The following is an 18507-nucleotide window of genomic DNA, read 5'->3' on the forward strand; positions in this document are numbered from 1 at the left end:
TTTAAATATTCTCTACATTATCATTTTAGTTAGTTTTTAATGTTAAAATATTATTCACATCCAATTTTTTTTTTTTAATAATATAAAAAATAAATTAAATTATAAAAAAAAATCATTTTGATAATTGTGTCTATATTAAACTCACTCAATAGTTTTAGTGACAAGTGTGGTTCATAATTGATGAAATATCACGGATTCAATTCCTGTTTAGAACACCTTAAATTAAAATTTGTAAATTTAAATAGACGAATAGAAAAATGAAAGTAAAACGAGAGCTTAATACTATTTGAATTGAAAAAAAAATGTATGAACCACAATCAAGCATTGGTGGAATAATTTAGTTAAACTTATAATATTAAGTTTTAGTTTTCTCATGTGTAACTAAGTTTTATTCATAAAATTGTGATCTTCATTATTAATTAAATTTTTTACCATTTTAAAAATATATAAATTAAGTAATACATAAATTGAGACATCATAAAATATACTAAAGAATAAATTAAAAATTATTAAAAATTAACTCATTAAACTATATGATAATTTAAGTGACGAAAGTGATTAATAAAATACCAAAACTTACGGGTTGAGAATCATACTAATTTTCAATACTAAAATAAAGTTATTCAAAATTAATTACAACTTTAGGTGGAAGAATATTCCAATTTTTTTTGGAAATGATCCATTCAATCATATTATATATATATATATATATATATCTTACAAAATCAATTTTTTATTAGTCCTCATATAATCCATGAACACATGTAGATAAAACTGAATCAAATAAATAACTTATCAGAAATCTAAAGCATCCTCCAGGTTGGTGTGCAAAATTTCAATACTTCAGCCGAGCAAATGACAACAATTTGATGAAACATGAGACATCAATCCAAGATTTTTGGTCATTATTTCAGCATCAACCATAAATTTGTCAGCGTCGACGTTTCTCGCCGTTCATAACACACAAGAATGAATGTCATCCCCAATTAGATTTGAACAATTTTTAAAAACATTGTACAATATGTAGCTAATTATGAAATATGTTAAGTGTAAAGTATCATTCCATACACCCACCATGCAATATACCTTCTATAAATTAAATTAAGAATCTAGAGTAGTGGAGCACAATAAGTTTTTTTTTATCTGGATTTTTTTTTGGGATTTAGTGATGTTTTTATTTATATACTCTAATATACTTACTAAGAATTTATATATTTTATATTACAAGTTGTTATCCAACAAGAAAATAATTAATTAACTCTTATTATTATTTATTGTAATTGCAACACAATTAAGGAGACCATTTGAGAAGTTAGATTATATTATGGAAAACATGGATACATTAAAGAAACCCTTTTCCCCTTTACACAAACTAAAAAAAACACACAACAATCTTAATTTTTCTACTAAAATAAAACACATAAGTTTTCTAGATCGACAACCAAATCTCTCACCTAAACATTTGAGCAGTAGAGCCCATCATTACAGAATTACTCTGCTGGCATCCCCCTTTCACCAATGAAGGATGATAATAATAATTTCCATTACCACCCAAGCCCGCCACCGTCGCCGCCGCCGCCGCCGTCATAGCATCACCACCACCACCATTGGTCGCCGCCGTAGCCACCTGCAAACATTGAACCTGTTTCTTCAAGAACTTAACATAATGCACAGCCTCATCTAGCATAGAAGCTGTGTCCATTTTTGTTCCTCCAGGAACAAGCCTTTGAAGTATTCTTATCCTTTCACTTATCCTCTCTCGCCGGTGCCTCGCCGCTACGCTTTGTGGGTCTTTTGATATCTTCACGTTTCTACGTTTTGGCGGTTTTGTAGATTCCGGGTCGATTTGGATTGGTTGCATAACCGCGATCCTGAATATCATTTCTCTCATCGCTTCCGTCGAATTAATATTATTATTATTAGTAGTAATAGAAGTAGAAGTAGTAGTATTTTTCTTGTCCAAAACTCCATTATAAGAACCGGAGAAACCTGTTGGAAGTATGTCCATTTGCATCATCATGGACATCATATGATCCATATGGTGATATTCTTGTCCGGACGATTTCATCAACTCGATATCCATGAGATCGACACTTAAAGTGAAGAGCGTGGGAGCTTTTGAGAAATTAGGGTTTAGTTGCAGGAAAAAGGATGGTAGGGGAAAGAGAAGCACAAGGAATTTGTCAGAGGACCGGGAGTCTACATATATACACACAAGTGACGAATAAATAAGGCTATTATCATTTTTTTTAAAAAAGGTATACAACTTTTCAAACATGAAGTTCACAATGGGTTCTACCATTTCATAAAAAGAAAAAAAAAATTATGTTCACAATTATGACTGTATGGGGAAAAAGAATACATTAGCATGTCACAAAATGAAATAAGTTGAAAATAATTAATAACAATTGTAATGTGAATCTACTAGAGAGTTCTCGTTAAGGAAAATATAGGTATTTGGTTTGACTAGTTAAAAATAACGAAAAACGTTGTGTAATATAATAAATAAAAGGTAATAAAATAAATGAGAATAGTTTTATCTTTAAAAACAAAAGTGGCATCAAAACTTTAGAAGGACTTATCAAAAATGATAGAAGAATGTTTTATCTAAATAGGATGAGATTAACTTGAAGTTGAAATCCCTTGAGTAGTGCTTCACGATCATGAACGATAATGCCTCTTCTTCACATCATGATTGTACCACTTTACAATATCTAGGTTTCTCATATTTTGATTTTGCAATCTTAACTTTCTTCTTGTCGTCGCCTTGTCAATAAAATCCTCGAAACCTCCCCCCCCCCCCCCCCCTTTTTAAAAATCCTCCAGATCCATATTTATCTTGGAGACACATATAGTTTCATTCTCTAAAGATAACACAAATATATAATTTAAGTAGGGTATAGACATGGTCCACATTCTTCATCTATAAGTAAATGCTTATTGTTACAATTGCAACTAATCCAATTAGAAACTTTTGTTTTACCTTTTCCAAAACTATTTAAACAAATATTCCTCTTACCCTATTCCATGTCCACATTTCATTTGAAAACTAGTATGTCATGAAGAGTTGATATAAATCTTCCTTACATTTCTTCTACATTGAAGACATTACGAAGAATCACTCACAAAAATGAAAGAGACATTCCATGATTAGTTGGACGGAAATTGTTCAAAATCAACAGATTCCATAAAAAAAAAAGTGTGTTAATTGTGGCCATTATGAAGCTGGTAATGAAAAAATTTAACTAGGGAAGACACCTAATTTATTCTTAAGGCCACATGATGAGTGAGTCCTTTCTGCCTACCATGCTGCATGCATTATCTTGAATATATATGAATTTAGGTCACTCAATTCATAATTATGTGTAAGCTGTCTTCTCAAATTGATGTTCCAACTTCCAATTCCTCTAATCAACTATCAACATATATCTTCTCTAATTATTTTCACAAGGAGAAGATCAAGAAGAAAGCAAGATGTTTTAGCCTAAGGCCCACCTGTCAAGCCTAAAGTATGAAAAGTTTTCATCACCAACGTGAATGGTGGAATTCATGAATTCATCATAGTCACCCATCGACTAGACCCCGAATCTGATTTGAAGTTTAACGACACAAGATTATCTAACAATTGTCGGAATTAGGGTTAGGTATTGATTTGAAATTCTAGTTTAATTTACAGTATAATTGAGTTAAATTTCCTATATAAATTAATTAAGTTGATTATAATCTAGTTAAAGCATATGTGTGTGTGAAATAATAAAATATGAAATGTCTTTTTCTTTTTATATGGGTAGATACATATATAAGAAACAAAGCATTTATATCTACCCAAAGGTAAAATACTGTTGGTTGATAAAAATAATAAATGTAAGCATGGTCTAATAAAGGAAGATGAACCCATCCAACAAAACACAGTCAATCAAGATCATATATGTATATAGTAAAAAGAAAAAGAGAAAGATAAATATAGAAAAATAACAAATCTAACATAGATTAATGCTTTATTTTTATTTTTTTCAAAAAAAAATGAAAAGGAAGTCCCCACAGTCACATGACATGTGTCAGAAGGACAACATCCCAAATTCAGAAATTGGGACCCAAAGATAGCCTTAGCAGCTACAGCCTATACAGTATGTTATATTCTATGCATTTCTCTGCCAAAAGCTCTACTTATTGCTCCCCCTTTGGCACACTTGCCTAGGTGGATTAAGTAAAAAAATACACATAAATTTTTTTTCTAATTTTTTATTTAAATCACTTTTTCTTAAAGATATGTTTTTAAATCAGATTATATAAAAATGAAATATTGTGTGTAGATTTGTTGACTAATTATATAATAAATGCTGAATATTCATCAGCTTTTAAATAAGGTCATTCTACAAACTGACCACCTTGTACTACTACTACTAGGAAATTGCTTACTGTGGTAACTAACTTAACTACCTATGTCTGTGTACAGTTTACTGATTCACTCATGCATGGAATATGGGTTAATAAAAATACTATAATATTAATGTCATGTGTCTTATTATGAAAGACATGTTAAAATATACTAATCACCGTCTTAATATTTTATTTCAACATTGGGATATACTTTAAGGTTCAATGTTTTTGAGGTTCAATGTTTTTTTTTTCTTTAAAGTCAGTGTTGTTATTTGACACTCGAATTTTGATTGTTTTTTTTTTATAAGATAGACTTAAAACTTTAAAATGTGTCGTATTAGAATTGAATCATCACAATTTTAGTTATAGATTTTTCATTAAGAACAAACGTTTGCTTGTTTTCTTATTCTAATGTATAACTTTTTTTTTTCTAACTAATTTGTCAATTTGTAAGTAAAATGATATAAACAAACATTTTGGATGTATTCATATTTAAATATAGTATTTTTTCGATATCTACACATTTTAGTTTGTTAAAAATGGTTTAAGTGCTAAAAACTTTTAAATATGAGAAAATTTGAAAAGAGATAGATTTATTATTTATTTTTTTATAAAATTTCGGAAAAACATAACTTCGTGTTCATGAAATTTGGACATATTTATGTTTTAAATTAAATATTGTTTTCGAGATATACATGTTTCAAACTGTTGACGGTGGTTTGAATGTCTTAAAAAAGTTGTAATTTGTGAGAATAGCTGAAAAAAATAAAAAGGAATATATTTTTTTAAAATGTGGTAAATTAATTAAGTAATGAAAATACTACGTAAAAAGTAAGAAAACAAATCGTTTTATTTATTCGAAAAAATCTCAAATAACTAAAATTATGATATTTTGGGCCTCATATAAAACAATTTAAAATTAATCATAATTTACTAAAAGACCCAAATTTAACCCTCTAAACAACCATGAATCTTTCTGTAAAACTAGTTTGATGTTGGGTTATTTGAATTTTATTGGGTTTTTGAATTTTTTTTATTGTTTTATGAAAATGTAAGTTGATTGAATTTTTACTTCGCTTAGTTATTATATATATATATATATATATATATATATATATTTTATTTTTACAAATATAAACTTTATAAGAAAAACGTAAAGATATTTGAGTTAACGAATGATTAAAAAATGATATTTTAGAAAACTTAAACGGAAGAGTATCCTCTGCTACCATTTTAACATGCTCCCATGTTTCCCTCTCACAACTCTGATTCAACTTAAGATGTTGTTAGTAAGAATCGAACTTAAAATCATTGTTATTTTAAATAAAACTTGTGTCATATATATAAACTATTAATTAAGTAAGTTTCCACTTTATTTTGTGAAGTTGCATAAAATAAGCAAATGTAACCTAAAATCTGATGGTCTATATCAAGAAATGAGTATAGTGGATCATTAATACAACAGTAAAAATAAAAAAAGTTACTCCACTAAACAGAATTGACAATTCGAAAGTGATCTGGAGACCTAAAGGAGACTTTCGGAGCAGTGAAACATGTCTGAGCCAAAATAATGTTTTATGTCTGAGCCAAAATAATGTTTCGGAGCAGTATAAAAATTTTGATTGTATTAAATGAAATTTTTTTATGTGAAAAATGTTTTGTTCTATAAATTATTAGATAATATTTTTAAAAAATATGATTAGTTTTGATTTTTGATAAAATATTTTTTTATACTAATAAAAAAGTTCAATAACAATGGTATGGGTCGTCAATATTGAAACGTAAAACTCTCGGTACGGAGGGTGAAAAGAGCGGTCGTCTGTCGTCGGCATTGCCGGATGGCCCAGGTACAAAAGACTCACAAAAAAACTTGAGGAAATTTTATATGAGATCTTCAAAAAAAATACAATCAATTTTGGGAAAACGACTTATTTATCATTTTATTAAAAAACAAATATAGTTCATTTGCTTCATTCTAACAAACCTAGAATGAAAACAAATATTTGGAGTAAACAAAATAAACGTACAAAATACAAGTCTCATGACGTATTCCAAAGAATTAAACAAATCTATCTATCTCACTTTAAAGTCGTTTAGCTTTTTGACTTCAAAATATCGTATCCCCCATTTATCGCAAATAACCTAATTTCTTTCATCCTCGAGAACTCTCCTCCACGTGTGAATTATATCCCGACAATCCATCATAACATCTCTCCATACTTCTTTTGCACTTCTACGAAATCTCCCGTAGACACTTGCATTCCTTTCACTCCACGTATGGTAGACAACCGAGCCAAATCCGCACCTAAAACACTTGTTGGAAATTTTTTACTTTTGGCTTTAGTTAGGGCAACAACCTTTTTCTCTTCCCACTCTCTCAGAAATGAAGACATACTCATGACTATAGCAAACCTCCTCCACACCGTGTCATCCACCGAAAAGATGATCAATCAACTCCTCTTTTTCCCCGCATAAAAGGCATCTAGTATCCATAATCTCCATATACCTCTTTACCAAGTCCCTTGTGTTCAACCTTCCCTGAAAAGCAAGCCGAAGAAAAATACAATCTTAATTACTCTCTCCACTTTTTCTATTTATACGAATAATGAAACTCTTAATATAATAATTTAATCAAACTTATTGCAAACCTTTCATTTCCCTTTATTAATGCAGACATTTCTTTTTTCACATTATTGTATACCTGGTGTGGTTCGAGATCACGGACACCGAGCATGTGTTGCATCATTACCAGTCTTGATGCTGACAAGACCTTGTAAGTATGTCAGCCTTTTGTTCATCCGTTCTAACAAACTCTACTTTGATTTGACTTCCTTCAACACACGCTCAAATGAAATGATACTTCGTGTCTAAGTATTTGCTACAACTGTGAAAAACTGGGTTTTTTTAATTAAAAATGTGGCCACAAGGGGTTAAGCACATAACCCGTAAACACACTTAACCATTTAACCAACGTAAAAATTGTCGCTTAACGGACTCGACCCAGAACCTCTAAAGGTGGTTGGGGATATCCACCTCTTATTTCTTCTAGACTAGAAGAGGAGATAAAACATGGTTTTTTGTGAGTGCAAGTGCGAACTTGTTATCGACGTAAAGCTTCACTACCTTAGGTTTCGAACCACTTAGTTTGAACAATAATGATTTCAACCAAAATGCTTGACATGCTGCCACTGTTGCAGTCATGAACTCTTCTTCACATGTGGATAGTGTCACTGTCTTTTGTTTTTGGGAGTTCCACGAAACAAGACTATCATTAATATAAAACGTCATGCCCCCGTACTTTTCTGGTCATTTAGGTCTCTTGCGAGATCATTCTTAGAGTAACCCACTATTTCCTCATTATCATCTCCTTTTCAAAACACTAGGCATAAGTGCATAGTGTCTCGAAGGTATCAAAGTATTTGCTTTACTGCCTTGTGATGTATATAAGTTGGCCTCTCCATGAATCTATTGAAAACACCAACAACATAAGAAAGATTTGGCCTTGTATGAAGGAGATAGGGTAGACAACCAATGACTCTTTGATATTAAATTGCATTAGCCGACTGTCTTTTGGAATCCTTATGGAGTTGATCCCCATGCTCCATTGCAATCAAACATTCTAAACTAGTTTAGAACCATTTTTTGTATATGTTGTGTGCTTGATTAAGATACCTCATTCGAACTGAGCTACCTCATTTCCAAGGTAGTACAAAAGAAATCCAAGATCACTCATCTCAAACTCCCCCATTATCTACTTCTTGAAGAGTTCGACACCCTTCAGTTCTTCACTTGTTACAATGAGATCATCCACATAAATACCAACAATAATTTGAGTATTAGTGTTGCCTCTTGTGTATACTGCTTGCTCTTTTGTAGACTTTACGAAGCTCATTTACTTCAAGGTTTTATTCAACTTTAGATTCCACGCTCGAGGAGCTTGCCTTAGACCATATATTTGACTTTTTTTAATTGAAACACCATATTTTCCTTCCTTGAGACTTTGAATCCCACTTGAGTCACGTACATTTCCTCTTCGATTTCTCCATTGAGAAAAACTGACTTTACATCGAGATAATATATTTGCCAACCATGATTAGCCGCCAATGCAAGAATGAATCGATTTTTGTTCATTCAAGTTGAAGTGAATGTTTCTTCGAAGTCAATGCCTTATCGTTGCACATATCTCTTTGCAACTAAGCAAGCTTATTATTGGATCACCTCACTATTTGAATTTTTCAATAGCTCAAATACCCATTTGAGTTTAATTATCTTATGTTCAACTGACAATGGGATGAGTGACCACGTCTCATTCTTCTCAATGGCTTCAATTTCTTTAGCCATTGCTTCTTCCTATTGAGGTTGTCCAACCGCTTCATTGTAGAAAGACGACTCCTCCTCTGTGCTAACATCAACTCTTCAAAATCAAGTGTCACTCGAGGTGCTTCTTTCAAGATATCGGTCATGTTCCTGTATCGAGCAAGTCCTTCATCACTCCCAATGTGTCCACCTGACCATGGAGTGGATATATCATATCCTTGGTCTATGTTACTTGCTCGAGTTGTGGAGGATTCGAGACATTCTATTGGAATACTTTAAGTAGACTATCCTTGTGTTGATCCACTCTCGAATGGGATCGTTCAAATTCCAACATGCTCATAATTAACTTCTTCGTGAACTTTGAAAGGTTGATCACAATTTTCACATTGCCAATCACAGGCTACACTTTCTTTGAACATAACATCACGAATCACATGAATCTTTCCATTTTGTGGTTCGAGCAACCTGTGTGCCTTGCTTCCTTCTTTGACACCAAAATAGACAAACGATTGGCTTCTGTCGTCTAACTTTTTCATATGGGGAGTGGTCACCTTGGCGTGGGCAGTACACCCAAACACACGAAGGTGCGCTAAGTGCGGCTTTATTCCAGTCTACATCTCAAATAAGGTTTTGTCTCGAACATATTTGGTTGGAGTCGATTGAGAAGATAAACTGCATGATGAACTACCTCCCCCAATACTTGCTCGAGACTACCATTCTTTTGAGTAACGACCTAGTCATGGTCATCACTATTCGATTTTGCCTCTCCAACACACTATATTGTTGAGGATAATACGATGCAGTGAATTGTCATTCTATCCTTACTTCTTCGCACAACTTTGAAAAATCCCTAGAGAAGAATTCACCTCCTTGATCTGAACGAAGGACTTTGATTCGAAGTCTGATCGTATTCTCGACCAATTATTTGGTCCTCTTAAACTAAGAGCATGCTTCGTCCTTTGTTTTTAACATATGGAGCCACATCTATCTGGAATTATCATTGATAATAAAGATGAAATATCTATTTCCTCCTAGGGTTGTTGACGTGATTGGCCTACATAAGTCAATGTACAAAATTCGAATGACTTTTTTTTTCTCGAAACTTGGCTTTTAGCGCAAACCATTGTCTCGTCTGTTTTGCAATTATGCATGTTCGACAAAGTTGTTTTAGAGGAGAAATTTATGAAACACCAGCAATCATTCCCTTATTCACGAGGGACTTTAGTGCTGGAAGTTAACATGATCGAGACGAACATTCCATAACCATACTAGACCTTCAAGATTAGCCAAAAGGCTAGCTGATTTTTTCCAACTTCAAGAAAATTCGATATAGTCGATTATGAGTTCGTCTCACTTTCATGATAAGGCATGAAGGGTTCTTATTGAAGACTTCAAGCTCTTTTTCATCCATCACCACCTTATGACCTGTCCCTATAAGTTTCCCAAGACTCACCAGATTACTTTGTAAACAAGGAATGTAAAAAACTTTATCGAAAAGCCACTGGTCGCCATTTTGCATTCGAACATGATAGAAAATTTTCCACAAATTTGTACTATGGAACCAATTGAACTTCCCCTTTCTGATGACTGCCTCGTTCAATTTAAATTACTTTTATTTATCGACAATTAATTGATTACTAACGACGTTGTCCAAGAACCAAATATCTTTTGATGTCTCCCCATTCTTAACTCCTTGGGTTTCTGAAGCCAACCTCATTTCATTTAGCATGACAATATTAATTGGCAGAATCTCCTCCGAGATTGCTTTAAGTAATGTTAGTTCGATGTTGTCCACGTGGATAAGGTGTGCTACCTCATTCTTCTTTGCTCAACATTGTGTTGAGTAATGTCCCATCTCGTTGTATTTAAAACAATGAATGTGACTTTTGTCACGAGGAGCTCCTCGACCACTCGAACTACCTTCTTTGTCTTTTTGAGTCGGTTCTCCTTGGCCTCTACCTCGAGTTCTACCTCCTTGATCACGGGTCCCACCATCTATGGAATACATTTCCAACAAGTCTTTATCATCCTTTTTAAACCTTGTCTTCCACTCCGCCTAAGTGAGTAACACTTGTCTTTTGTTTCCTTCAGCACTTGTACTTTTCTTGCGTGTGCACTCCTCGAAGGCCTTCCGCATTTAACCTGCTTCTTCGAATGTTAACGTATCAAGGTCGTAAAATTGCTCGATGCTGGCTACCACACCGATAAACCTTTCTGGCATGGTGACGAAGAGTTTCTTTACTGACGCAACATCATTGAGTGTTTATCCAAGGCTCGAGTACATGACCAAAATATATGTGAGTCAACCAACATATTGATCGAGCGACTCACTATCGTTCATGTGCATCGTATTGAACTACTCTTCAATGTCTACAATCGTGCATTCTTCAATCGGTCTACACCGATGAACCTCGTCTTGAGACACTCCCACATTTCCTTTTCCGTTTTCTTATTCGCCACATGTATGAGAAGATCTTCCAAAAGTGCTTGTAGAAGATGCGACCTCACCTTCTTATCGAGCCTAGCATCAATCTTTGTGCCTACTACTGGCTCAACTGCCTCCCACACTCCTTAATCATTCATCATAGTCTGCACAAGAATCACCCAGCTTGTATAATTCATGTGTGTTAGCTACGGATAGTGGAATATGCCATTGTTTTGTTGCGCACCTAATGACTCCACACCGATCGATATTTGATCCCACCGAATGATTTTATGCATGCACCTAATGCTCTCATACCAATTGTTGGTCCATGTACAAAAGACTCACAAGAACTTGAGGAAATTTTATATGAAATCTTCAAGAAAAATACAATCTTAATTACTATCTACTTTTTCTTTTTATACGAATAAAGAAAAACTCTTAATCTACTAACTTAATCAAACTTGTTGCTTGCAGACTTTCCATTTTCCCCATTAATGCAAACTTTTCATTTCTCACATTATTGCAGACCTCATTTTTTTTGTAGTCGCTAGGAGTAATGCAACACTACTCTCGTTGTTATTGTCCAAAAGCATAAATAACAACCGTTTTAGTACTATCGCCATAAAGCCCTTTGTGCCGACCACTCATACCGTCGCTATAGAGTTCCAATACCGACAACTTCGACCGTCACTATATAAAAAAACTATGTCTCTTATCGTCGCCATCAAACCCTCCATGCATATGACTTCCACTGTCGCCATAGAGTTAAATTTTAACATAAATATTCTCAAAATTATTGTGTTTTTGAATATAATCGAATATTAACCTATTTTTTAATGTGTTATATTATATAGATTCATTTATAAAATATTAAAACTAACTAAATGATATTTTTAAAATATTGACTATCATAAAATATTCAATTTTCAAGATTCGGGTGTTCAAAATTTGAAAAGCTATAAAAATATTACGTTTTCTTAAAAAAAACCTCATCTTTCACTAGTTGAATCTGAAATACCTATAAAAAATAATTATAATTAGTCAACGTGACAATGAAAATACTAAAATTTAGTTAACAAATTAAAATAACAAAAGCCTAAAAATACTTATTAATCAACTGCACAAACTTTAAAAGATATTCATTGTCTTTTTTATATCATCCAAATTAACAATCTATGAAATAATTAATAGGTTAAAAATAACCAAAATTAATATTTCATAATAATATAAACAATAAATAATTAAATATCGTAATAATCTATATATATATATATATAATGATGCTTAATTTTTAAAGTGTCCGGATTGCCGGGTCGAGAGCTGTGATTAATTTGGATATTTATGTGAGAGTAAATAAATACTTGGGTCGGATTATGAGTTGACCCGCCCATAAACTTAAAACGGTTAAAAATAAATTTAAAAATGTTATTTGTAGGTTTCGAACTTGCAACCTAACAAAACAAGTACAACTCTTTAACCAACTAAGCTAACAACACTTTTTATTTAAGATTCAACATCAAATTTGATGAATGCGAGACATTTTAACAATAAAAGTTCAAAATCTTAACTAAATAATCTATATATATATATATATATATATATATATATATATAATGATACTTAATTTTTAAAGTGTCCGGATTGCCGGGTCGAGAGTTGTGGTTAATTTGGATATTTATGTGAGAGTAAATGGATATTTGGGTCGGATTGTGGGTTGACCCGCCCATAAACTTAAAACGGTTAAAAATAAATTTAAAAATATTATTTGTAAGTTTCGAACTTGCAACCTAACAAAACAAGTACAACATTTAACCAAATATGATTGAGATGTGGTTTGTCGAGAGATAATAGACCGATATCATTTGAAAGTGGTTAAAGAATCAAATATTTAATTGACCAAAGTGTGAGGTCACGATGCTAATTATTAAAAAATATGAATTAAATATTTGATTGACAAAGTGAAAGTATAAAGTCACGAAATGAGAGATTCATTCGAAAAAAATATGTGATGAAACATGTGAGAAAATAAGTTGTTTTATCGAAGTGAATAAAATGTGAAATGAGAGCGTTATATTTTTTATTATAATAATTTTAAATATTAAATAAATATTATTATAATTTTTTTAATTTATTTTATTTTTACCCTTATCCGTGTGTATCGCACGGAAATTTTTCTAATTTGATTGATGACACTAATAAAGTGTGAGGTTTACGAGTCTATTATAGAATTAAATCATAATATCATTGTTAAGTTAGTCACAAATACAATGTTAGACATTTATTTTTTTAGATACTAAGATTCTTATAAAGATTATTTAAGTTCGTTTATTTAAGATTATTTGATTTTTTATAAATTTAAATAAACCATTTTTACATGTAAATGTAATAGTTTTTATTAATAGTGTTTTTGAAGAAAAAAAACTAGATAAAACAAGCTTTAATTAGGATGATAACATTAAGTACGAAAACATGATATTTACCCTTTATTTTGTATTGATATTTTTTTCTTTAAAATGATATTGTCCCATCAATAATGAATTGAAACAATTAATAACTGATCTTTTTTATTTATTATTATTTTATCAATATAAATTTTAAAAATAATTAGATAAGTAATGAACTAATGATTTTCCAAATTATTAAATAAATAAAAATTATTGTGTAATAGCCTCATAATCTTTTACAACTGATTTTCATACCTAATAAATCAGAAGGTTAGGGATATGTATCTTCAAAGATATAGCCTTGTTTGGTTTGCCCAACTCTAAAGTTGGATTTGAGATTTAGAGAAAATTTTTTTAACTTATATTTTTTTTATAATATCTTAAGGGTTAATTTAGATGAAATAATATTCTGAAATATATATATATATTAATAAATTTAATAACATTTATTCAAATGAAATAATATTCTGAATTATATATATATATATATATTAATAAATTTAATAACATTTGTTCGTTTAACTTTTCGTTTTCCTTCTGATATAGTTATTTCCATTCAGAACCAATATTTATTGTCTAAACAATTCCCAGTTTTAGTTTAACAACTAGATTATAAAAAATATTTAGATAAGTAATGAACTAATGCTTTTTTAAATTATTAAATAAATAAATAAAAATTATTGTGTAATAGCCTCATAATCTTTTACAACTAGATTTTTGTACCTAATAAATCAAATCAATTATGAACATGCAAATTCTCACAATAGTTAACATATGGGTTCAGAAGGTTAGGGATATGTATGTTAGAAGACATAATTAGGCCCAGTTTGGTTTGCCCAACTCTAAAATTGGATTTGAGTTTGAGCGATTTTTTTTTAAAAAAAAAATTCTTACAATATCTTATGATAGGTTGATTTGAATAATATAACATTATAAATATATTTTAATTATGTATATATTAATAAATTTAATAATAATTGTTCCTTCAACTTCAACTCTACTTCAACTATAGTTATTTTCAGTTAGAGCCAATATTTATTGTCCGAACAAGTCACAATTTTAGTTTAACTTTTAAAATTTTATGATTTTAATTATTTATTATCCAATACAATAATAACAGGGTTTTATCTTAATATCCAAACATCAAACAAGTCCCTGGTCTTACCTCATTTGCATGAACTACTCTTACCCTTTTACAATTGCTAATTTTAACAAATTTGCAGTTGTGACCCTATGTTTTTAAATTAACTAAAACAAAAATCAAATTTTGTATGGAGTGGAGGAATGCCCAGAGACTAAAGGCAAAGTAATAATGTGACAATTCACAATTATCCATCCTTGGACCATCAGTACCAAGTACAAACTCCCTAGCCACATTATAAATATTTTTTTGTATATATAACTTTTGTGCAAATCATACTTATTTTAGATATTTATTTAAATAAATTTATATTTTTCAACAATTCATTCTATATTTAACAACATAATAATAATAATTATTATTTAACAGCGTAACATACATAAAATTTACTTAAAGTCAACTTGGTTGGTAGTTGCATTAATAAGTGGAGAAAATTGTGATGGTCGAATATTGAAAAATCACACAAAATGTACTTATTATAACTGTGAGGTTAATGGACATCTTAATGAGCCAAATTGATGGAAAAATATAAATGTGAAATAAGGTTGACCCTAATACAATGAATTTAAGTAACAAACACAACTAATTGATTATACCTTTAAGGAATTGTTTTGTTTTATTTTTTTTAAAGGGTAAAAAATAACTTTACTTATGTGAGATGTTTTAAGTAAAAATCGAACTTGTTATTTTTAATCTCTTAAAAATGATGTAACAAATTCTTAAGTTGTATTCCAAACCATTTGGATATCTATTTTTGAACTTTGTTAAAAAAACTTAATTTGATAACAAAAAAGAATGGTACATGAGATTTGTTTAAGAATAATTTATTAAAATATTTTTTATATTTAAAATTTAATAAAATTAAAATTATTTTAATATTTTATTAAAGTAATTTGATTATTAAAATAATATTACAGATAATTATTTTTTAACAAATAAGAAAAAACAAAAAAAAAATCAACATCAAATGAGCTGTAAAAGGACTATATTTATTCACATAATTATAAAGACTGCCTAAGTCAAGACTCCCTTATTAATATCTTGCTATAATTTTAATTTAAAAAATATATAATTTTATTAGGTTTAAACTTATTTAACATCACATTACTTTCTCATTCCACACATGAAAGAAAAATAGAGAAAGATATCAATGGCATCTTCAACAATATCCTCCAAAAGTCCTAAAATGGAAGAATCCTCAAAACACTTTATACTCATCCATGGAGCTTGCCATGGAGCCTGGTGCTGGTACAAGATGAAGCCTTTACTTGAGTCCGCCGGACACAAGGTAACCGCCATTGACTTGGCCGCGTCCGGCATTGACTGTCGGAGAATTGAGGATCTTCGATCACTTGAGGATTATAGTGAACCCTTAATCAACGCAATATCCTCGTTCCCTTCCGACCAAAAAGTGGTGCTGGTCGGCCATAGCCTAGGAGGCTTAAGCATAGCTTTGGCCGCCGATAAGTTCCCGGAGAAGGTGTCCGTACTTGTCTTCCTCGCGGCTTTCATGCCCGACTTTGTCCATAGACCATCTTATGTCCTTGAAAAGGTAACTATATAATTAACAATTATTTTTAATTTTAATCAATAATAAAATATTGTTAAAATGTGTTCGAGTTTTCACATTACTTTCTTTATGTTTAATTAGTATTTTGAGAGAACTCCATTAGAATCATGGGAGGATACCAAGTTTGAATCATATGGGAATCCTTGTGAAGATCTCAGGGCAATCCTCTTCGGCCCCAATTTCATTGCCCACAAGCTTTATGAGTTGTGCTCTCCTAAGGTCCTCTCCATCTCTCTAGTCTCTAATGATAAATTATTTAGTTTTTTGTTGTTTTAACTTAAGAAATTAATTTATAATGACAACGAAACCAAAAATATTAATCTAGTCCCAAATTAATGATCACCCAACATTATCTTATGTGAATCAATGTGAGGTTGTAGGATCTTGCACTGGGGATGTCCATGATTAGGCCGAGCTCTATATTCATGGCGGATTTGATCAAAGCTAGTAACTTTACTGAAGAAGGCTTTGGGTCTGTGCCTCGTGTATACATTACCTGTAAGGAGGACAAAACTATACCCATTGAATATCAACTGTGGATGATTGAGAATATGGGAGGTGTAAATGAGGTGAAGGAGATGGATGGTGTGGGTCATATGCCTATGTTGTCAAGCCCGGATGATCTCTTGTTATGCTTACTTGGCATATCCTATAAGTGAATTGAAGAAAATATTTTAATTATTATTATGTTTATGTCTAGCTTGTAAGTTTTATTAATTATATATAAGATTTGTTTCTTTTCAATAATTATGTTATACATAATAAACTAGGGTTTTTAAATTTTCATTTCTATATTAATTACTTTTTTTTATTATATCTTTTTACGACAAAAATGAGGTGGGTTTAGGCCCACCCTGAAAAAAGAAAAAGAAATGACCTAAAAATAAGATGTAACTCCTAATTTTTTAAAATTTAATTATTTAATTCTCAAAAGTAAGAAAAAAAATTATGATTATCTAACTGTTTTATTCATAATTTTATCAAAAATATTACAAGTCCACTACAAATTATTTTCAAGTCCACAGCAACTTCAATTCTTAGATCTGTCACGGTTTATTTTCAAGTCCACCGCAACTTCAATTCTTAGATCTGTCACGGTTTGTGGAAAAGTCTGCAAATGAGAGGCAGGGCGACAACTTGAGGCGAACCTTACACGATTAAAGGAGCTAAAAAAGTTAGATTTAGAGTTTGATTGAAGCTTGAAATTCGTAACAAATATATATATATATATATATATATATATATATATATATATATATATATATATATATATATATATATATATATATATATATATATATATATATATATATATAATCACTGGACTACTAATACGTATAAGATTGTCATTATTTTTTTTTTAATTAATAAAATATTTGGATACTTAAGTAGAGTACAATCGCTAAGTAGATTCATTCAATCCATGATTTATAAACATTTTTTTATTAGAAAAAGACAAACCTTACTTATGCCTAATTAGAATCAAGAGTAATTAATTAAGGAAAAGGAGAATTAGAGATGAGATCTTCTGCTACCAACGAGTAAACCCAACCCGTATTATCCAACCCATATTCAACCCAAATTAAATTGATCCAACTCATAATCCAACCCATATTATTTACTAATATGGGTTGGGTATGGGTTGGGTAACCCAAATTATTATTTTTATATTTTTATATTTTTTATTTAATATGTATTTGACTCATTTAACACATTTTAATCCATTTAACACGTCTTGACATTTTAACACGTTTTCCACATTTTTCACGTTTTTGGCACGTTTGACATGTTTAACACGTTTTTTTACGTTTTTGACACGTTTAATACGTTTTTTACACGTTTAACATGTTTAACACATTTTTGACACGTTTAACACATTTTTGACACGTTTTTCATTTTTTGGTATGTTTAACACAATTAACACGTTTTGACATGTTTTTCACGATGATGACACATTTAACATATTTTGACATATTTTTCACATTTTTAGCACGTTTAACACGTTTTGACACTTTAACATGTTTTTCACGTTTTTCACATTCTTCACACGTTTAACACGTTTTTAACATTTTAAACATATTTTCACACGTTTTTCACGTTTTCCCATTTTTGGCACGTTTAATACATTATGACATATTTTTCACGTTTATAGCACGTTTAACACGTTTAACATATTTTTCACGTTTTTACATTTTTGACACGTTTAACACGTTTTTAACATTTTTAACAC

The 18507-nt window shown here is 30.6% G+C and overlaps 2 protein-coding genes across 2 annotated transcripts; one reads left to right on the forward strand and one right to left on the reverse strand.

The window, feature by feature from the left end:
* Positions 1-1450: 1450 nt before the first annotated feature.
* On the reverse strand, positions 1451-2083 carry LOC124916088 (transcription factor HEC1-like). The gene has a single exon (XM_047456822.1). The coding sequence runs from the start codon at positions 2081-2083 to the stop codon at positions 1451-1453; it is 633 nt and encodes a 210-aa protein (XP_047312778.1).
* Positions 2084-15804: 13721 nt separating this feature from the next.
* LOC124915109 (salicylic acid-binding protein 2-like) lies at positions 15805-17063 on the forward strand. The gene is made up of 3 exons (XM_047455766.1): positions 15805-16259; positions 16359-16496; positions 16658-17063. Exons 1-3 carry the CDS (start codon positions 15858-15860, stop codon positions 16934-16936), a joined length of 819 nt encoding a protein of 272 aa, XP_047311722.1. The 5' UTR covers positions 15805-15857; the 3' UTR covers positions 16937-17063.
* Positions 17064-18507: the final 1444 nt, after the last annotated feature.

This window comes from Impatiens glandulifera, chromosome 9 (assembly GCF_907164915.1).
Source record: "Impatiens glandulifera chromosome 9, dImpGla2.1, whole genome shotgun sequence".
In the NCBI taxonomy this organism is placed as follows: domain Eukaryota; kingdom Viridiplantae; phylum Streptophyta; class Magnoliopsida; order Ericales; family Balsaminaceae; genus Impatiens; species Impatiens glandulifera.

Bases quoted from the DNA above. Each gene is read 5' to 3' on its own strand.
- LOC124915109 (XM_047455766.1), top strand. From the start codon at position 15,858: ATGGCATCTTCAACAATATCCTCCAAAAGTCCTAAAATGGAAGAATCC. The intron at 16,260-16,358 runs GTAACTATATAA...ATGTTTAATTAG, and splicing joins CATCTTATGTCCTTGAAAAG to TATTTTGAGAGAACTCCATT. The intron at 16,497-16,657 runs GTCCTCTCCATC...GTGAGGTTGTAG, and splicing joins ATGAGTTGTGCTCTCCTAAG to GATCTTGCACTGGGGATGTC.
- LOC124916088 (XM_047456822.1), bottom strand. From the start codon at position 2,083: ATGGATATCGAGTTGATGAAATCGTCCGGACAAGAATATCACCATATG.